Source organism: Scyliorhinus torazame, chromosome 2 (assembly GCF_047496885.1).
Source record: "Scyliorhinus torazame isolate Kashiwa2021f chromosome 2, sScyTor2.1, whole genome shotgun sequence".
In the NCBI taxonomy this organism is placed as follows: Eukaryota; Metazoa; Chordata; class Chondrichthyes; order Carcharhiniformes; family Scyliorhinidae; genus Scyliorhinus; species Scyliorhinus torazame.
In genome coordinates, this window is record NC_092708.1 from 78392351 (window position 1) to 78414728 (window position 22378).

At 48.8% G+C, this 22378-nt stretch overlaps 1 protein-coding gene across 1 annotated transcript in view; it reads left to right on the forward strand.

The window, feature by feature from the left end:
* The window catches only part of LOC140388578 (inactive dipeptidyl peptidase 10-like), a 1987526-nt gene that overhangs the window by 1906644 nt on the left and 58504 nt on the right, over positions 1-22378 (forward strand). The window contains exon 19 of the mRNA XM_072473003.1: positions 17040-17109. Coding sequence (XP_072329104.1) covers positions 17040-17109 — 70 coding nt within the window. The remainder of the gene's footprint in view (positions 1-17039; positions 17110-22378) is intronic.

The following is a 22378-nucleotide window of genomic DNA, read 5'->3' on the forward strand; positions in this document are numbered from 1 at the left end:
CGGAGCATTCCGCACCTTTGGGGCGGCGCGATGCCCGACTGATTTGTGCCATTTTGGTCGCCAGCCGGCGGACATCGCGCCGTTCCGGAGAATTTCGCCGCTGGTCTGGCCTACATGTGACTCCAGATCCCCAGTTGACTCTTGAGTGCCGTCAGGGATGGACAATAAATGCTGGCTCCGCCAGCGACGATCACATCCCATGAATGAATTTTTTTTCAAACCCTGCCTCCCCCAATGTCTTGGAGATTTTTCCAAACATTCTTGGTCAATCTGTCTCTACAATGCTCGAATTGAAATGTAGAATTGGCTGTCGCTTTTGAAACTATATTAATATATGTAAAATATTGGCTTGCTTGTCAGTACAGCATATAATTTATCGAGTCTTTTTGTACTTCCATCACATTAAAATTACAATTCATCTTATTGTTATTATTATTCTGCCCCCCTCTGTAAATCTTTCTACTTTCTCTAATTTTTCTAAATATCTGAAAAGAAGGAATTTCCAGGGACGTTGGAAGAGAGCGGTGGAGTGACAGTGAATTGCCCCTTGAGAGAGACGGGATGGGCTGAATGGATGCCCTGTTTTCTGTAATGATTCGATGGGTGGAGTTCTCCCATCCTGCCCGAGGCAGGTTTGATGGCGGGCGGGAGCAGAGAATCCAACGAGAGCCGACACATCGGAATCCCGCCGCTGTAAAAACAGTTTGAAATTTTTCCAATGGCCGGTTTGTTTTCCTGCTGCCTGGTGGCGTGATCACCATTTGCATTAATTTGCAACTCATGAATGCTGATCAAAACTTCTCACAGAAATCTCCTCATGCCTTCCAATCTTGTGTCATGCCAGCAGGAAATTAGTCAGCCTCAAACCCGTTTGAAAAACAGTGAAGTGTACAAGATGGAGCTCTGTTCGCTCAAGACTTCAAGATGAGTCCAACATACATAGCTTACCTGCCTTAGCGCTGCTAAGGTATAATCCAAATTATACTGCATACGCCATTCATTCGCCCACTCACTCAACTTGTCTAAATCACACTGAACGATCTCTGAATCCTCCTCACAGCTCACCTTCCCACCCAACTTGGTGTCGTCTGCAAATTTGGAGATATTACATTTTGTTCCCTCATCTAAATCATTGATATATGTTGTGAATAGCTGGGGTCCCAAGACTGATTCCTGCGGAACCCTACTCGTCACTGCCTGCCAATTTGAAAAAGACAAGTTAATTCCTACTCTTTGTTTCCCGTCTGCCAACCAGTTTTCTATCCATCTCAATACATTACCACTAATCCCATGTGCTTTAATTTTATATGCTAATCTCTGATGTGGGACTTTGTCAAAAGCCTCCTGAGAGTCCAACTACACCACATCCACTGGCATCCCCTTGTCAACTCTACTAGTTACATCCTCGAAGAATTCCACTAGATTTGTTAAGCATTATTTCCCCTTCAATAATTCATGCTGTCTCTGTCCGATCGTGCCATGGTTTTCTAAGTACTCAATGATAAAATGTTTGATAACGGATTCTAGAATTTTCCCCAATACCAACATCAGGCTTACTGGTCTATAATTCCCTGTTTTCTCTCTACCACCCTTTTTAAATAGTTACATTAGATACACAAGGGTTAGCTGGCAAGGTGGATACAGAATTGGCTAGGTCATAGAAGGCAGAGAGTAGCAATGGAAGGGTGCTTTTCTAATTGGAGGGCTGTGACTAGTGGTGTTCTGCAGGCATCAGTGCTGGGACCTTTGCTGTTAGTAGTATATACAAATGATTTGGAGGAAAATGTAACTGATCTGATTAGTAAATTTGCAGATGACACAAAGGTTGGTGGAATTGCGGATAGCGATGAGGGCTGTCAGAGGATACAGCAGGATTTCGATTGTTTGGAGAGTTGGGCGGAGAGATGGCAGATGGAGTTTAATCCGGACAAATGTGAGGTAATGCATATTGGAAGGTCTAATGCAGGTAGAGAATATACAGAGAATGGTAGAACCCTCAAGGGTATTGAAAATCAGAGAGATCTAGGTGTACAGGTCCACAGGTCACTGAAAGGGGCAACACAGGTGGAGAAGGTAGTCAAGAAGGCATACGGCATGCTTGCCTTCATTTTCCGGGGTATTGAGTGTAAGAATTGGCTAGTCATGTTGCAGCTATATAGAACCTTAGTTAGGCCACACTTGGAGTATAGTGTTCAATTCTGGTCGCCACACTACCAGAAGGATGTGGAGGCTTTAGAGAGGGTGCAGAAGAGATTTACCAGGATGTTGCCTGGTATGGAGAGCATGAGCTATGAGGAGCAGTTGAATAAACTCAGTTTGTTCTCACTGGAACGACGGAGGTTGGGGGGGCGACCTGATAGAGGTCTACAAAATTATGAGGGGCATAGGCAGAGTAGATAGTGAGAGGCTTTTCCCCAGGGTCGAGGGATCAATTACTAGGGGGCATAGGTTTAAGGTGCAGGGGCAATGTTTAGAGGAGATGTACGAGGCAAGTATTTTACACAGAGGGTATTGGGTGCCTGGAACTCGCTGCCGGAGGAGGTGGTGGAAGCAGGGACGATAGTGACATTTAAGGGGCATCTTGACAAATACACGAATAGGATGGGAATAGAGGGATACAGACCCAGGAAGTGTAGAAGATTTTAGTTTAGTCGGGCAGCATGGTCGGCACGGGCTTGGAGGGCCGAAGGGCCTGTTCCTGTGCTGTACTTTTCTTTGTTCTTTGTGCCCTCTAATCTGCAGGAACTGTCCCAGAGTCTATAGAATCCTGGAAGATGACCACCAATCCACTATTTCTAGAGCCACGTCCTTAAGTACTCTGGAATGTAGATTATCAGGCCGTGGAGATTTATCAGCCTTCAATCCCATCAATTTTCCCAACACCATTTCTCTACTAATATTAATCTCCTTCAGTCTCTTCCTTTCATTAAATCCTGCGTTCCCTGACATTTCTAGCATCTGATTTGTGTCCTTGTTTGTGAAGACAGAACCAAAGTATGTATTTAGTTGGTCAAGCATTTCTTTGTCCCCTATTATACATTCCCCTGTTCCTGACTGTAAGGGACTTGCATTTGTCTTCACCAATCTTCTTCTTTTCACATACCTATAGGCACTTTTACAGTCAGTTTTTATGTTCCATGCAAACTTACTCTCAAACAATATTTTTCCCTTCTTAATCAATTCCATGGTCCTTCTTTGCTGAATTCTAAACTCCCCCAGTCCTCAGACCTGAGGGGCGGAATTCTCTGTTGCCCGACACCTCCCGTGGATTCTCCATTCGAGCCAGCGCTGAGCCGCAAAAACGGAGAATCCAGCCCGTTGTTTTTCTTGGCCAATTTTATGCTTCTTCCTTGGATACTGTCTCTAATTTCCCTTGTGAGCCATGGATTGGCCACCTTTCCCTTCTTATTTTTGTGCCAGACAGGAATAAGCAATTGTTGCAGTTCCTCCATGCACTCCTTGAATGTTTGCCATTGCCTATCCACTTTCATCCCTTTCAATCACGGTCCCCAATCGATCATAGCCAACTCATGCCTCATATCTTCAAAGTTTACTTTATTAAGATTCAGGACCCCAGTCTCAGAATCAACTACTACATGTTCTATCTTGAAGATGCAATTCAGGTTCCTGGACCGCACAGGTGGTTCTCCACAACGTGCACTAGATAGGATTCCCCACATTATCACTGTTTCCTGTTTTCTTCACAATCTGAGTCCTTGCCAGAGGGCCAACTGGCGGAAGATGTGAGCTGATCGGACAATGGAGACATGGGGATGCAAGAAACATAGGGGGCTGCTGAGGGACAGTGGACAGTATGTGTGCCCTGATGTCATCGAGGAAGGAAGATATGGGAGACATGCCTGTGATACTTTAATAGCTGCCAGGAACCACGAGCAGTAAAATTAAGTCAGGTCATCTGGAAACGTCTCCTCTCGCCCTCCAAACAATTTCCTGTCATCTCGGGTTAACCAAACCATTGATGACAGGAAAGGTCCTGCATTCACACCGTGGTCATCGGTGACTTGCTAATGCACTCACTCTGTCAACTTAAAGTCCAGTGATGGGCATCAGCGATTTGAGATGAGACTTGACACTTTCTATCACATTTCTTTTCTTTTTTTTAAATAAATTTAGAGTACCCAATTTATGTTTTCCAATTAAGGGGCACTTTAGCATGGCCAATCCATCTACCCTGCACATCTTTGGGTTGTGGGGGCGAAACCCACTCAAACACGTGGAAAATGTGCAAACTCCACATGGACAGTGACCCAGAGCCAGGATCGAACCGAGAACCTCAGCGCCGTGAGGCAGCAGTGCTAATCACTGCACCACCGTGCTGCCCACTTTCGACCACTTAATGATGCAAACACTGCCATGAATAAGATGAGGACCAGGCTAGGGATCCCATCCTGAAGTGCATGTCTCGGGTTCGGACACTAACAGAGAATACCCAGATGTCGCTAGAGTATCATTACTGATGTGCTGCCCTCGCTCACTGCTGTCCCTTGAGGAATAAGGGTTCAAATCTTTTTTTTAATATAAATATTTTATTGAAAATTTTTGGTCAACCAACACAGTACATTGTGCATCCTTTACACAATATTATAACAACACAAATAACAATGACCTATTTTATAAACAAAAGAACAAAAAAAAAAAAAAAAGAATAAATAATAAATAACAAAAATGAAAACTAACCCTAATTGGCAACTGCCTTATCACAAGTAACACTCTCCAAAAATATAATTTAACAGTCCAATATATAATTATCTGTAGCAACGACCTATACATATTATACAGTATAGATTAACAACCCTGAGAGTCCTTCTGGTTCCTGCTCCCCCACCCCCCTCCCCCCCCACCCCCGATCCTGGGCTGCTGCTGCTGCCTTCTTTTTTCCATTCCATCTATCTTTCTGCGAGGTATTCGACGAACGGTTGCCACCGCCTGGCGAACCCTTGAGCCGACCCCCTTAGAACGAACTTAATCCGCTCTAGCTTTATAAACCCTGCCATGTCATTTATCCAGGTCTCCACCCCCGGGGGCTTGGCTTCTTTCCACATTAACAATATCCTGCGCCGGGCTACTAGGGACGCAAAGGCCAAAACATCGGCCTCTCTCGCCTCCTGCACTCCCGGCTCTTGTGCAACCCCAAATATAGCCAACCCCCAGCTTGGTTCGACCCGGACCCCCACTACTTTTGAAAGCACCTTTGTCACCCCCATCCAAAACCCCTGTAGTGCCGGGCATGACCAAAACATATGGGTATGATTCGCTGGGCTTCTCGAGCACCTCGCACACCTATCCTCCACCCCAAAAAATTTACTGAGCCGTGCTCCAGTCATATGCGCCCTGTGTAATACCTTAAATTGAATCAGGCTTAGCCTGGCACACGAGGACGACGAGTTTACCCTGCTTAGGGCATCTGCCCACAGCCCCTCCTCGATCTCCTCCCCCAGCTCTTCTTCCCATTTCCCTTTTAGTTCTTCTACCATAGTCTCCCCTTCGTCCCTCATTTCCCTATATATATCTGACACCCCACCCATGTCTTTGAGATCACTCTGTCCTGCACCTCTTGTGTCGGGAGCTGCGGGAATTCCCTCACCTGTTGCCTCGCAAAAGCCCTCAGTTGCATATACCTGAATGCATTCCCTTGGGGCAACCCATATTTCTCAGTCAGCGCTCCCAGACTCGCGAACTTCCCATCCACAAACAGATCTTTCAGTTGCGTTATTCCTGCTCTTTGCCACATTCCATATCCCCCATCCATTCCCCCCGGGGCAAACCTATGGTTGTTTCTTATCGGGGACCCCCCCAAGGCTCCAGTCTTTCCCCTATGCCGTCTCCACTGTCCCCAAATCTTCAGTGTAGCCACCACCACCGGGCTTGTGGTGTAGTTCTTCGGTGAGAACGGCAATGGGGCTGTCACCATAGCCTGTAGGCTAGTCCCCCTACAGGACGCCCTCTCTAATCTCTTCCACGCCGCTCCCTCCTCCTCTCCCATCCACTTAGTCACCATTGAAATATTAGCGGCCCAATAATACTCACTTAGGCTCGGTAGTGCCAGCCCCCCCCCCCTATCCCTGCTACGCTGTAAGAATCCCTTCCTCACTCTCGGGGTCTTCCCGGCCCACACAAAACCCATGATGCTCTTTTCAATCCTTTTTAAAAAAGCCTTCGTGATCACCACCGGGAGGCACTGAAACACAAACAACTCACTTTTCCCCATGTTCAATTTATACCCTGAAAAATCCCCAAACTCCCCAAGTATCCGCATTATTTCTGGCATCCCCTCCGCCGGGTCTGCCACGTATAGTAGCAAATCGTCCGCATACAAAGATACCCGGTGTTCTTCTCCTCCTCTAAGTACTCCCCTCCACTTCTTGGAACCCCTCAACGCTATCGCCAGGGGCTCAATCGCCAGTGCAAACAATAATGGGGACAGAGGGCATCCCTGCCTTGTCCCTCTATGGAGCCGAAAATATGCAGATCCCCGTCCATTCGTGACCACGCTCGCCATCGGGGCCCTATACAACAGCTGCACCCATCTAACATACCCCTCTCCAAAACCAAATCTCCTCAACACCTCCCACAAATAATCCCACTCCACTCTATCAAATGCTTTCTCGGCATCCATCGCCACTACTATCTCCGTTTCCCCCTCTGGTGGGGCCATCATCATTACCCCTAACAGCCTCCGTATATTCGTGTTCAGCTGTCTCCCCTTCACAAACCCAGTTTGGTCCTCGTGGACCACCCCCGGGACACATTCCTCTATTCTCATTGCCATTACCTTGGCCAGGATCTTGGCATCTACATTTAGGAGGGAAATAGGTCTATAGGACCCGCATTGTAGCGGGTCCTTTTCCTTATTTAAGAGAAGCGATATCGTTGCTTCAGACATAGTCGGGGGCAGTTGCCCCCTTTCCTTTGCCTCATTAAAGGTCCTCGTCAATACCGGGGCAAGCAAGTCCACATATTTTCTATAGAATTCGACTGGGAATCCATCCGGTCCCGGGGTCTTTCCCGCCTGCATGCTCCTAATTCCTTTCACCACTTCTTCTACCTCGATCTGTGCTCCCAGTCCCACCCTTTCCTGCTCTTCCACCTTGGGAAATTCCAGCCGATCCAAAAAGCCCATCATTCTCTCCCTCCCATCCGGGGGTTGCGCTTCATATAATTTTTTATAAAATGTCTTGAACACTCCATTCACTCTCTCCGCTCCCCGCTCCATCTCTCCTTCCTCATTCCTCACTCCCCCTATTTCCCTCGCTGCTCCCCTTTTCCTCAATTGGTGTGCCAGCAACCTGCTCGCCTTCTCCCCATATTCGTACTGTACACCCTGTGCCTTCCTCCATTGTGCCTCTGCAGTGCCCGTAGTCAGCAAGTCAAATTCTACATGTAGCCTTTGCCTTTCCCTGTACAGTCCCCCCTGGTGCTTCCGCATATTGTCTGTCCACCCTCAAAAGTTCTTGCAGCAACCACTCCCGTTCCTTACTCTCCTGCTTCCCTTTATGTGCCCTTATTGATATCAGCTCCCCTCTAAGCACCGCCTTCAACGCCTCCCAGACCACTCCCACCTGGACCTCCCTATTATCATTGAGTTCCAAGTACTTTTCAATGCGCCCCCTCACCCTTAGACACACCCCCTCATCTGCCATTAGTCCCATGTCCATTCTCCAGGGTGGGCGCCCTCCTGTATCCTCCCCTATCTCCAAGTCTACCCAGTGTGGAGCGTGATCCGAAATGGCTATAGCCGTATACTCCGTACCCCTCACCTTCGGGATCAACGCCCTTCCCAGCACAACAAAGTCTATTCGCGAGTAGACTTTATGGACATAGGAGAAAAACGAGAACTCCTTACTCCTAGGTCTGCTAAATCTCCACGGGTCTACACCTCCCATCTGCTCCATAAAATCTTTAAGTACCTTGGCTGCTGCCGGCCTCCTTCCAGTCCTGGACTTCGACCTATCCAGCCCTGGTTCCAACACCGTATTAAAATCTCCCCCCATTATCAGCTTTCCCAGCTCTAGGTCCGGAATGCGTCCTAGCATCTGCCTCATAAAATTGGCATCATCCTAGTTCGGGGCATATACGTTTACCAAAACCACCGTCTCCCCCTGTAGTTTGCCACTCACCATCACGTATCTGCCCCCGTTATCCGCCACTATAGTCTTTGCCTCGAACATTACCCGCTTCCTCACTAATATAGCCACCCCCCTGTTTTTCGCATCTAGCCCCGAATGGAACACCTGCCCCACCCATCCTTTGCGTAGCCTAACCTGGTCTATCAGTTTCAGGTGCGTTTCCTTTAACATAACCACATCTGCCTTAAGTTTCTTAAGGTGTGCGAGTACCCGTGCCCTCTTTATCGGCCCGTTCAGCCCTCTCACGTTCCACGTGATCAGCTGGGTTGGGGGGCTTCCTACCCCCCCCTTATCTATTAGCCATCCCCTTTTTCCAGCTCCTCACCCGGTTCCCACGCAGCTGTATCTCCCCCAGGCGGTGCCCCCCCGCCCATCCCCTCCCATACCAGCTCCCCCCTCTCCCCAGCAGCAGCAACCCAGTAATTCCCCCCTCCCTCCCCCCCCCCCCGCTAGATCCCCCGCTAGCGTAATTACTCCCCCCATGTTGCTCCCAGAAGCCAGCAAACTCTGGCCGACCTCGGCTTCCCCCCGTGACCTCGGCTCGCACCGTGCGACGCCCCCTCCTTCCTGCTTCTCTATTCCCGCCATGATTATCATAGCGCGGGAACCAAGCCCGCGCTTCTCCCTTGGCCCCGCCCCCAATGGCCAACGCCCCATCTCCTCCACCTCCCCTCCTCCCCCCATCACCACCTGTGGAAGAGAGAAAAGTTACCACATCGCAGGATTAGTACATAAAACTCCTCTTTCCCCCCTTTTTAACCCCCCTCTTCGCCCCCCACATTCGCCCCACCACTTTGTTCAAACATTCTTTTTAATAACCCGCTCATTCCAGTTTTTCTTCCACAATAAAAGTCCACGCTTCATCCGCCGTCTCAAAGTAGTGGTGCCTCCCTCGATATGTGACCCACAGTCTTGCCGGTTGCAGCATTCCAAATTTTATCTTCTTTTTATGAAGCACCGCCTTGGCCCGATTAAAGCTCGCCCTCCTTCTCGCCACCTCCGCACTCCAGTCTTGATAAACGCGGATCACCGCGTTCTCCCATTTACTACTCCGAGTTTTCTTTGCCCATCTAAGGACCATTTCTCTATCCTTAAAACGGAGGAATCTCACCACTATGGCTCTGGGAATTTCTCCTGCTCTCGGTCCTCGCGCCATCACTCGGTATGCTCCCTCCACCTCCAACGGACCCGCCGGGGCCTCCGCTCCCATTAACGAGTGCAGCATCGTGCTCACATATGCCCCGACGTCCGCTCCCTCCGCACCTTCAGGAAGACCAAGAATCCTCAGGTTGTTCCTCCTTGCGTTGTTCTCCAGTGCCTCCAACCTTTCCACACATCGTTTCTGATGTGCCTCATGCGTCTCCGTCTTCACCACCAGGACCTGTATGTCGTCCTCATTCTCGGCTGCCTTAGCCTTCACGACCCGAAGCTCCCGCTCCTGGGTCTTTTGTTCCTTCTTTAGCCCTTCGATCGCCTGTAGTATCGGGGCCAACAGCTCTTTCTTCATTTCCTTTTTGAGCTCTTCCACACAGCATTTCAAGAACTCTTGTTGTTCAGGGCCCCATGTTAAACTGCCACCTTCCGACGCCATCTTGGTTTTTGCTTGCCTTCCTTGCCGCTGTTCTAAAGGATCCACTGCAATCTAGCCACTTTCTCCTCCTTTTTCCATCCGTATCCAGGGGGGGATTCCCTTCTGGTTTACCGCACAGTGTTTTTAGCCGTCAAAATTGCCGTTGGGGCTCCTATCAAGAGCCCAAAAGTCTGTTTCACCGGGAGCTGCCGAAACGTGCGACTCAGCTGGTCATCGCCGCACCCGGAAGTCAGGGTTCAAATCTTAGCCATCATACATTCCTAATAAAGATTTACACTCATCTCCCTGACAACATAAAGGGTATGGAGACGAGCTGCACTAAGGTTGCCATCACATTAATAGTAATCTTAAAATGAGATATTCTGATTTTGTGTGAGGATGGGTGAACCTCAAGATGAGAGATCCCAAAGAGTAAAATCAAAACAGTTTCAGTTGACCAGAACATTCACATGCCCATCCAATGAGTTTCAATAAGTACCATTTATTTACAGTGATAGCACACCCATGACCCTGAGGTGACATCAAAAATGTTTTACTTTCCTACCCTTCCCACTATGCCTTGGTGCAGTCCCAACATTCACAGCAGAGGAGGCAGCCTGCTGACTGCTGCATCCTGATGCCTATGATTGCTGTCGTCTGTTCACCCAAGCCCTGGAGGGCCCAGGCCTCAAGGAACTCCTGCTCAGGGGCAGAAACACCTTCAGCAACCTGTGCTGCTGGAGTGGGTACAGGAACTAGAGGGGTCTCTGAGTGGCTGCACACCTTAGAGTGTCCAGAGTAGAGGCCACCACCATGGTGGTGGCCTCCTGCGGGAAATGAGGCACCTGGCAGAAGTTCAGAATGCCTCATCACCATGCTGCCTAGATTGCGATGGTACCCTGATGATACCACAGAGGTGCGGCTATGGAGTGCAGGCAGGACCAAGTGAAAATCCAGCAAAATCTGCTGGACCAAGGTCTTCATGGCAGTCGCCAACCTTCCCATTGTGGCCTCAAAGCAGTCGTATGTTGAAGCACAATTTAAGACAGAACACGGACTGAGTCCTCTATCATTTGCTCTAGCTTGTTGAGTGACTGGCGAAGATCAGCGTTATGTTCTCTGCCTTTGCATCTCCACTAGTGAACTGGCAGTTGCATCCAGAGGCTCATTTTAATAAGGACACGGGGAGTCCATACTGAGTAAAATAAAGAACTTTGATTTATTTACAAATACAGTATGTACATTTCTTGGTAGATCCCTACTGGGTTTCTCTCTCTAGTCAGTGCCTTACTGGCTGACCTTTTGTACAATGCTGAATGGAGTTCCCCTGCCCCTCAGCGAGGGAGCTCGTACTCCTCGAGAACCACGGGACAATAATCATTTCCACCTGTTAGTCCTGTGCGGGATATTACACATCATTTGGTTGGGATTGAGCAGGTGGCTGGTCTTCAGCAGCCCCCCGTGTGCCGGATACCTGGGCTGTCCCTACCTCCAATTGTTGCGAGGATGTGTCTTTGAGGTTTTCTCCAGAAAGTGACGGCGAGTCCAATCTAGAGCTACTCACCACCGAGGTGTGTGACTTTGTGCCGGTGGAGGGTGTGGGTGAGCGCTGTGATGGTTCTTCATGAGCCCCCTCATCTTCAGACATGCTCCGATGGCTCGGCATGCTGCTTAGCTGTCTTGATGGCCTTGATCTGCTGGTGCCTGCAAGAATTAAATGACAGTTTTAGTGGATGGGCTGAAGCTATTTCAGAGCACATTTGGACTCATTGTGATTGTCAGGGTTTTATGAAGTGATGGAGCTGAAATCTGGACTGGATTGTTGGGAGGGGCCAACCTCCCCATCACCACAGATCAACCCCTGTTCTCCTCAGCCAGGTCAGCTGCAACCTCCTCAAATTCTGTCAGGGCCAAAAATACCAGCACTGGCCGACATGACAGTTCCTGACCTCATTCCCAGCTGTGGCTATTTTAGGGAAGGTGGATTTGGGGCCTGACATGGCTGGCCACATGCCCCCATGAGTCAGACAGTCAGTAAGGCTCATTAATAGCATTGTTAAGGGCTCTGTCACAAGATTCTTTGGGATTTCCCAGTCAGCTTCTAATTTCCTGATGTTGCAACGGGCTGTTCAGCCATGTGGAGGTGGACACTCAGTTGCAGGTCCTCCTTCCCTGTCTGGGTGTAGCTGCATCCAAAAGGCACCCAAGAGAGGGACTTCCTCCACAGTGATGGCCTGGCTGCTTTTTCTGACTTTTTTAATTTTAAAAAAGTGTAGTTAAAGGGCACTTGCAAGTTAAAGCACCCTCAGAATAGTCATCCTTTACTGCAGCCTTCTGCTCCTCTCAAGCTTGAAAAGCGTCTTGTTGATCCCCCACCTTTCAGAGACCACCTCCAACCCTATAGTGAGCGGAATGTGTTTCCAGGCCAATTAAGTGTGCACGTCCATGAAAATGGCAACAGAGATGATTTGCCTGAGGAGTGGGTTCAGGGCCCGGAAACTGTCCTGGCTCCTGCTTTCCACACTTGAAGTGCAAATTCAGCCCATCACCTTATGCAATTCAATGTGATTTGATTTTTTTAAACTCTGATTATGAAAGACATCCATTTTGATCATTTTTTCATATTTTTCTCAAATTGCCTGTCTCACTGGGAAACTGCAATATATATTTTATTCTCTCTTCCTGTGTTCAGCTGTTTAAGTGGAGAAGTGTTTAAGTATACAATGATAACTGACAGGCAATGGTCAGAACTGAATTGAATGAAGTAAAATGAAAAGGTGAGTTTCTCATATTGCATCAAGACTGACGTCACATAGAGTTTTCCTCAGTGCACTATGGGTATCAAAATCAAAAAAAAAAACTTTTATCCTGGACTGACTTTTGAATCTGTCTCAGAGAAGAAAGCCTTTACAATTGTGATATAGCAAAGGCCTTCCTTTTATAACTTTGATTTCAATGAATTTGACGAGATTCTACAATTCAAAATCAGAAGGAACATATTCTGTTTTTCTGTAAAATATGATCCATCAAGAAATTACTTTCCCTATCTTATGCACATAAATGTCAAGCTACATAACTTTATCAGCTTTCTGTCAATTCTTCTGAAGTAGAAGAATAGAGCTGATAAGTTGTAGAATGTCACATCTGCACCAATTCCATGCTTTGACACATTAGCCAATCCTAACTTACAGGCAAATGCTAACGATATTCTGCTGTTGTTTATCCAAAATATAGATTATCTCTGGTGAGCAAGAAATGGTTCACCTCATTAATTCCTTGGGTCGACAGTTATCTATAATTGCAATGGACATTTTTTGTTCTGACGTCACCATTGCTTGCAATGCAACTACAAATGAGGTCATCAAAAAGTTCATAAAAAGGGAAAAAATAGAACATGAGAGTAAACTAGTCTGAAATATAAACAGGTTATAAGAGCTTTTATAAGTATATATAAAGGGAAGAGAGTAGCTAAAGTAAACATTGGTTCCTAAGAAGCAGAGGCAGGAGAAATTATCATGAGAAATGGGGAAATGGCAGAAGCAGTGAACAAATATTTTGTGTCTGTCTTCACAGATGAAGACACAAGTTTCATACCAGAAATTGATGATAACTTAGGGGCTAGAAAGAGTGAGGAAATTAATATCAGCAGAGAAAAAATATTGGAGAAACTTAAGCGACTAAAATCTGACAATTCCCCAGGATCTCATGTTAGTCTAACATCAACTGTTGGAAAAATGCTGGAATCTATTATGAAGTCTTAACAATGCACTTAGAAAATCATAGTATGATTAGAACAAGTCAACATGTGAGTGGCACGGTGGCACAGTGGGTAGCACTGCTGCCTCATGGTGCCGAGGACCCGGATTTGATCCCAGCACCGGGTCACTGTCCATGTGGAGCTTGTACATTCTCCCCGTGTCTGCGTGGGTCTTACCCCACACCCATAAATATGCGCAGGGTAGGTGCATTGGCCAAGCTAAATTGCTTCTCAATTGAAAAAGAAATAATTGGGTACTCTAAATTTAAAAAAAGTCAACATTGTTTTAGTAAAAGAAAATCCTGTTTGCTTAAACTTGTTAGAGTTTTCTGATGATGTAACAGGTAGGGTATATAGAGGGGAACCTGGAGAAGTAGTATACTTTGATTTCCAAAAGGCATTTGATAAAGTGCCATAAAAAAGGTTAATAGGCGAAACAAGATCTCCTGGAATTGAGAGTAATATATTAGCATGGATACAGGATTAATATAATGATAGAAAACAGATTGGTATAAACCGGTATTTTGAATTTGGTAGGAAGTGAATAGAGGAGTTCAGCAAGACTCAGTGCTGGGGCCTCAATTGTTTACAATCTATAGTAATGACTTAGAAGAAGAGACAGAGAGTAATGTATCAAAGTTTGCTGATGATATCAAGCTAGGTGGGAAGATAAACTGTGGGGAGGACACAGAGGCTGCAAAGAGATATAAACAGATTAAGTGAGTGAGCAACAAGATGGCAGATGGAGTTTAATATGTGGAAGTGTTAAGTTATTCAACTAGGTTATAAGAATAGGAAAATAGAATATTTTTTTTAAAGGTGCGATACTTGTAAATGTTGATTCTCAAAGGGTCTTGGGTTTGCTCGTAGGAATAAGAACATAAGAACTAGGAGCAGGAGTAGACCATCTGGCCCCTCTAGTCTGCTACACCATTCATTGAGATCATGGCTGATCTTTTGTGGACTCAACTCCACTTTCCGGCCCGAACACCATAACCCTTAATCCCTTTATTCTTCAAAAAACTCTCTATCTTTATCTTAAAAACATTTAATGAAGGCGCCTCTACTGCTTCACTGGGCAAGGAATTCCATAGATTCACAACCCTTTGGGTGAAGAAGTTCCTCCTAAACTCAGTCCTAAATCTACTTCCCCTTATTTTGAGGCTATGCCCCCTAGTTCTGCTTTCACCCGCCAGTGGAAACAACCTGCCCGCATCTATCCTATCTATTCCCTTCATAATCTTATATGTTTCTATAGGATCCCCCCTCATCCTTCTAAATTCCAACAGGTACAGTCCCAGTCTACTCAACCTGTCCTCGTAATCCAACTTCAGCTCTGGGATTAACCTAGTGAATCTCCTCTGCACACCCTCCAGTGCCAGTACGTCCTTTCTCAAGTAAGGAGACCAAAACTGAACACAATACTCCAGGTGTGGCCTCACTAACACCTTATACAATTGCAGCATAACCTCCCTAGTCTTAAACTCCATCCCTCTAGCAATGAAGGACAAAATTCCATTTGCCTTCTTAATCACCTGTTGCACCTGTAAACCAACTTTTTGTGACTCATGCACTAGCACACCCAGGTCTCTCTGCACAGCAGCATGTTTTAATATTTTATCATTTAAATAATAATCCCTTTTGCTGTTATTCCTACCAAAATGGATAACCTCACATTTGTCAACATTGTATTCCATCTGCCAGACCCTAGCCCATTCACTTAGCCTATCCAAATCCCTCTGCAGACTTCCAGTATCCTCTGCACTTTTTGCTTTACCACTTATCTTAGTGTCGTCTGCAAATTTGGACACATTGCCCTTGGTCCCCAATGTAAAAAGTTCGGATGGAAGTGCAATTAGGAAAGTGATTGGCATGTTGGCCTTAATTGGAGGGAATTAGGGTACAAGAATAAATAGGCCTTGCTACAATTGTACAGGGTTTTGGTGAGGCCGCATCTGGAAGACTGTGTGCAGTTTTGGTTTCCACGCTTAACAAAGCATTTACTTGTATTGGAGGTGGTACAGAGCAGGTTCACTAAATTGGACCCTGGCGGGAATGATGAAAGGCTAAATTAGTTTTATATTCTCTGGAGTTTAGAAGAAAGAGCAGTGATCACATTATAACCTACAAAATTCTGAAGGGGTTTGATAGTCGAGAGGCTGAGAAATTGTTTCCCCTGGTCGGGGAATCAAAAACACAGGGGCACAGTCTCAGGATAAGAGGTCGATCATTTAGGACTGAGATGAGAGATGACTTCACGCAAAGGATTGTGAATCTTTGGAATTCTCTACCCCAGAGGGTTGTGGATGCTCGATCGTTGAATGTATTTAAGGTTCGGTAAGAAGTCTTACAACACTAGATTAAAGTCCAACAGGTTTGTTTCGATGTCACTAGCTTTCGGAGTGCTGCTCCTTCCTCAGGTGAATGAAGAGGTATGTTCCAGAAACATATATATAGACAGATTCAAAGATGCCAGACAATGCTTGGAATGCGAGCATTAGCAGGTGATTAAATCTTTACAGATCCAGAGGTGGGGTAACCCCAGGTAAAAGAGGTGTGAATTGTGTCAAGCCAGGACAGTTGGTAGGATTTCGCAGGCCAGATGGTGGGGGATGAATGTAATGCGACATGATCCCAGGTCGTATTTAAGGTTGGGATGGACAGAATTTTGGTCTCTTGGGAAATTAAGGGATATGGGGGTGCAGGTAGGAAAATACGATCAGCCTGATCATATTGAATGCGGAACAGGCTCAAGAGCCACATGGTCTTTTCCTGCTCCTATTTATTGTGTCCTTCTTTCTTGTGGGTTGCATTTATTCTCTCATGCAAACACACAAAATGAATTCATGGTACATCATAGACTTCTCAAGGTAGCTTTACTCTATTAAAAGGGGAATGTTAGATGCAAAGTTCAGTGATCACCAACAAATCAAATTTAGGGTATAATTCCTCTTAACAAAGTGGATTATATTGACACTACGCAGTGGTTGGGGGTGGCTGAGGATGAAGAGTTCCAAAATGACTAATGACAGCTTGACATAATATCTGTTTTATCATAAATAATCCTTGACATTAAGCCAAGTGAAGCATAGGACCTTATGTAAACAGGCATTCCTGGTATTTGTAAAATATTAGCCAAAGATCGAAGCCACATCCACATTTGCTAAGTAAATGTCCTTTGAATAATGGGAAACACACATTCTTTTTCCTGAACCCAACAGGGAAACATAACCCAATTTTCCCCAATAATAACATTCCCATTACTGTGACCACAACAACAGATGGCTCTCATTCAATTTTCACTCACGATGACATGAGCATGGAAAAAAGAGAAAATTATGAAGTGCTTACAATTCTTTTATGACAAATACGAATGTCTGTTTTTAAATGTTCTTTTTCATTGATAATTCCTCCTATGATATTGTCTGCATTTGTAAACAGTTGTTAAACTACATGCAATATGAAGAAACCTGTTTCAGATTTCATGAACATTAGTCAAGCACAAATGTGATGTTCATGTACAATTTCCTCTGCAACAATAACTCTGAATACCTTTTGTTCTCAGAACTCACTCTGCAGTTGTTGTATCCTGAGGGCTTTGATGAAAACAATCAATATCCTGTTCTGCTGGTTGTGTAAGTAGTTCTGCTACTTAAGATTCAAAACTGCTGCTGACAAAGACATCACTAAATTATAGGCACACAATGCATAGTTCACTCTTAAATGCCATGGGGTGGATTTTATTTCTCCTCAGCCCCGGGTTTGCCAGTGGGGAGATCCCTAAAATATGAACATCCACTGTTGCAAGTATAAGGACAGCTTTATTTCCTTTGGGTGTTTCTGTGAGAGGCTTTTATTGAACCCATGTTAAGATGACTGCCTCCAGAGGCAGAATCATGGCATGGTCACATGTCTACAACAGGGGGACCGGAGAATCCCGCACGGTAACACACTTTTGACAAGGTGCAACCTTTAGAGCAAGACCAGCAATGTAAATGTGGAGGTTTTTGTCAATTCACTGATTGCTTAGGGATAGCATTTATAGGGGGATTTGAACAGCATCCTCTGGAGAAGCCTAGAATTACTGACAGCATTTGCTTCAGAATTTCTGCATTATGCTATAGACTCCCAAAGTTGCTGGCAATTTCAGTGGAATAATAATGCTGAATACGAACTGTTGTAGCACCATTAGCACTGTGTAATCCTGGTACAACCTAATTTAGTAAGGAGACACAGCATTGCTTGTACTATTCATGGTGCCTTGCAAAGGGCATTGTTCATTCACCACTAATCACAAAATCTACAACCATTGTGTTATTTACGATGATAGAAATCTAAGCACTATCATGAAGATCAGCTGATACAGCGTATGTAAAGAAAGGTTGGGGTGGTGGTGAGGGGTATGCTACCATTCTGGTACTGACACTGGACAAGTAATCCAGAGGCCCTGACCAATGCCTAATGTTCTGCAGACATGACTTCAAATCCCACTACAGAAGGTTGGGGCAATTTAAGCATATTGGGCGCGATTCTCCGATGCCGCGCCGGTTGGGAGAATCGCCTGGCCCGCAATTCACCCAAGTGGCGAGATCGGCTCCGTCGAGTTCTGCGCGGCGCAGGCCGGAGAATCGCCCGAGACACCCAAAATGGTGATTCTCCGCTACCCCTGCTATTCTCCGGCCCAGATGGGCCGAAGTCCTGACGGCGTGACCCCAGTTCACGCCGTCGCCGTTCACACCTGGTAAATAAAGTCGTCAGCCAGTCGTGCTGGCTGACGCTGAGCAGTGAGGAGGTGAGCGGACTGTTCCGGAGCTCCTGCAGACCGGGTCGACTTCCCCGAGAATGCTGCTGCCAACGGGGGGGGTGGGAGGGGGTGGAGGGGGAGGATGAGGGAGGGAGTGGAGGTGAAGGGGAGGGTGAAGGACGGAGTGGAGGTGGGAGCGGGGGTGAGGGAGGGAGTGGAGGTGGGAGGAGGGGAGGGAGAGTGTGGAGGTGGGAGGGGGGTGAGGGAGAGTGTGGAGGTGGGAGGGGGGTAGGGAGAGTGTGGAGGTGGGAGGGGGAGGGAGAGTGTGGAGGTGGGAGGGGGTGAGAGAGTGAGTGGACGTGGGAGGGGGTGAAGGAGGGAGTGGAGGTGGGAGGGGGATGAGGTAGAATGCGGAGGGTGTCGTCCATCCGCCGATGCCACATGTCAGCCGCCCTGATATGGCAGGACGGTGACGAGGACACGGCCACAGGTTGTCGTGTGGCCGATGGGCACAGGCGAGTGGCACACTGGTGAGGAGGATGGTGTGAACTGACCGTTGGATGCAGACAGTGACCAGGTGTTAGGCTGGCTGCGTGTCTGCAGTGCGACCAGGCCACCGGGGCACACAGGTATCCCATGCAGCCCGGCTGGTGAGGTGTGGAAGAACCTCCGTGTAACATGTCGTTTCTCTGCCCCCCACCACCCTCCTGCAGGTCACCATGTACGCCAACCAGACAGCGATGTTCACTGCCGTGGCTGGAGCCGCAGCTCTGCAGTTGGCCATCCGGCAGCGTAGACTGCGACGGCCCAGAGTGGCTGCAGGTGCAGCGGTTGGTGCTGCTGCAGCAGAGGGGATGGCCGCGGAGTGGCCCGTTGTCACCGCGCAGGCCGTAGGCACTCAGGGCCGGAATGTCCAGGGGGATGCCGAGGGGAACATTGACCCCCCCCCCCGACGGCGAGGAATGCACAGGAAGCGGGCACTGATATTGAAGTGCTTTGGGGGAAGGAGGAGGAGGAGGAGCCACTGATGGTGGTGCCAGGGCGCCACAGGCGTCCAGCAAGGCCTAGGGTGTACCGTGACAGAATGTCGTTCGAAGCCCTACCGGACATCACATGCAGGAGGAGACTACGGTTCAGCAGGGAAACGGTCACACATATATGCCACCTCGTGGCGCACCTCGCACCACTTGGAATGGGGGGTGGATACACTATACCAGTCTCCGTCAAGGTGACGGTGGCCCTAAACTTTTACGCTACCGGTTCCTTCCAGGCGTCGAGCGGGGACCTATCCGGAATCTCACAGGTCCACAGGTGCATCAGGGCCGTGACCGACGCCTTGTACGCCATCGCGGACAGGTACATTCAATTCCCCGAGGACCGAGCACAGCAGGAAGCACGGGCACGTGGATTCGCCAAGGTGGCCGGGATACCGATGGTCCAGGGTGTCATCGATGGTGCACGTCCCCATGCACCCACCTGCAGACAACAGGGAAGTGTTCATGAACAGGAAGGGCGCATACTCCATGAACATTCAGGTGGTGTGCGACCCCCACATGAAGATCATGCACGTGTGTGCAAGGTACCCCGGGAGTGTGCATGACGCCTACATTCTGGCACAGTCGTTCATCCCCGCAATCTTCGATGGATGCCCCCCCCGGCTGAGGGACTGGTTGCTGGGCGACAAGGGCTATCCGTTGAGGTCATGGCTGATGACGCCAATACGGAGGCCTCACACCAACACGGAGAGCCTATACAACGAGGCCCATGCAGCAACCAGGGATGTGGTGGAGCGGTGCTTCGGGCTGCTGAAGATGCGATTCAGATGCCTGGACCGCTCCGGAGGGGCCCTGCAGTACCAGCCCGACAGGGTGGGTCGCATAGTTGTGGTCTGCTGTGCGCTGCACAACATTGCCATGCAGAGGGGAGATGCACAGGTGGAGGAGTCGGAGGGAGGACCCGACGGCACCGGAGCTAACGCAAATGAAGGGGAGGAGGATGCGGAGGAGGAGGGCAGCCCTCTCCTGGGCCATGGATGACGCGTGCACGTGAAGCCCAATGCCTTGCAGAACCTGACCAATGGCCGAAACCGTTTCACTCATTGCCTCCACCGCGGACGCCACCCGTGCGGTGTCCGCCTGGGTGGCTGCGATGAGCGGCACCACACCCTGCTCCTCGACGCGAATGGACTCCTCCAACTGCTTGTGCAGGTCCTGCAAGATGGCCCTCATCCCGTTACTCAGTCCCTCGGTGTCCACATGCATCGGTTGTCCGGGTGGGTCGATTACATCCAGGAACCCGGGAACCGTCTGGGCGGCAGCTGTTTGCTGGGCCTGGGCTGCCCTCCGACCGTCCAGCCCCTCAGCTGCTCCAAACTCCACCTGCTGTACCTGCTCAGCTGTGTGGTGCGCACCAGACCGTGACCCGGGAGCCTCATCACTTATCTGCCCAACCGAGGTGAATGTCTCTGCGATGGTGGACGGTGTGGGAGACAGCAGTGCCGCTAGCTCGAGGTCATCGTCCGTTCGGAAGTCTGGTGTGTACTGGCCCCCCTCATGGGGGAGGGGATCGAGGGTGCAGTGGCCAGTGTGAGGGGGGAGGGGATCGAGGGTGCAGTGGCCAGAGTGTGAGGGGGGCGATGACGGGTTAGGGGGAGGGGGTGAGGACAGACATGCAGGGTTCTCTCACTTGCTTCTGCGCCTCCGACCTGGCATGTCGCGACCTCCCGGTTGGCGGATCCCCCAGCGAGGTCCAGGGCCCTCTGCTCGTGAACATTTAGGGGGTGCAGCACAGGAGAACCCCCTCCGGTTCTCATACGCTCACATTGGTTGTGAGCTGTCTTGTCCTGGGGGAGGGAGGGGTTGGATAAAGCATCACAATTAGGCGGGTATCATCAGGCGTGCAGATATAGGCTATATTAATGCTGGGTGAGGAGACAATTGGAGCCACGCCATGACATCTATCTAGGGGGGGTCCCGGTGCTCATGTGAGTCGAGTACAACGTTGTGCACCCTGAACCCCCCCCCCACCCACCCCCCACCCACCCTCCCACCCCACTTCCCCCCCTCGTGCACTGAGTGGGGGGGGTTGGTTGTGACCCGGGGGCACCTTCATGGCACTTACCCTGGCAGCCCGAGTGAGGTTGTGCAGCTTCTTCCGACACTGCTCCCCGGACCGGGGGGTGTGCCCCACAGCACTCACAGCGGTGCCAACGTCACGCCAACCGCGCCTCACCTTGCTGGACAGTTGGCGATGCCCACGTCTTGGGCAGAGGGTGGCCCTTCGGCTTTCAACCTCATCGAGGAGGTCCGTGTCCCGGAACCTCGGTGCGGCTCGTCGGGGCTCAGCCATCTCTCCTCCTTCTCCTCCGGGGTCCTTCCGTGCACGGATCGCGCCATTTATGGCGCAGCGCCGTGTCATTCGGGCGTCGCATGCTTACGACGCTGCTTTCACGCCACGCCCCCCGAGTTCCTCGCGGCCCCACTCCTAGCCCATTTTCGGGCCCTGAATCCATGGCGATCGGGGCCGTTTCGCGCCGACGTGAAACTCGACGGCATTCACGACAGCATGGGCATTTAGTCGCGGGAGTAGAGAATCGCGCCCACTTACTTTAAAAATTCCATGAATGAATATGTCTGTAATTGAATTCATAATGATCGCAACACTGCCACGTTGTCATAAAACTATCTGATCACTTATGTCCTTCATGGAAGAAAATGTGCCATCCTTTCCCATTCTGGTCTACATGTGAATCCAGACCCACAGCAATGCGTTTGACTCGTAACTGCCCTCTGAAATGGCCTAAAAAGCTATTCAATTCAAGGGAATTTGGCAATGGGCAATAAATGATGACATCATCAATGACCGTATCCCAAGAATGAAATAAAGAAAGTTGTAGTGTAGCTATACTGCTGTCAACAGCGAACATGGCAAAGTGCTTGCAAACCCAGCACAATAGATACTTCAACTGATAATCCTTGTTTTGAAACTTGGGTTTCTGCTGTCTCAAAATGTACCATTTGTTTTGATTGGAGTTTAAAACACAGAAAATTCCATTCAAATCATGATCGCTGGGGCAGGATTCTCCCCTACCCGGCGGGGTGGGGGGTCCCGGCGTAATGGAGTGGCGGGAACCACTCCGCCGTCGGGCCGCCCCAAAGATG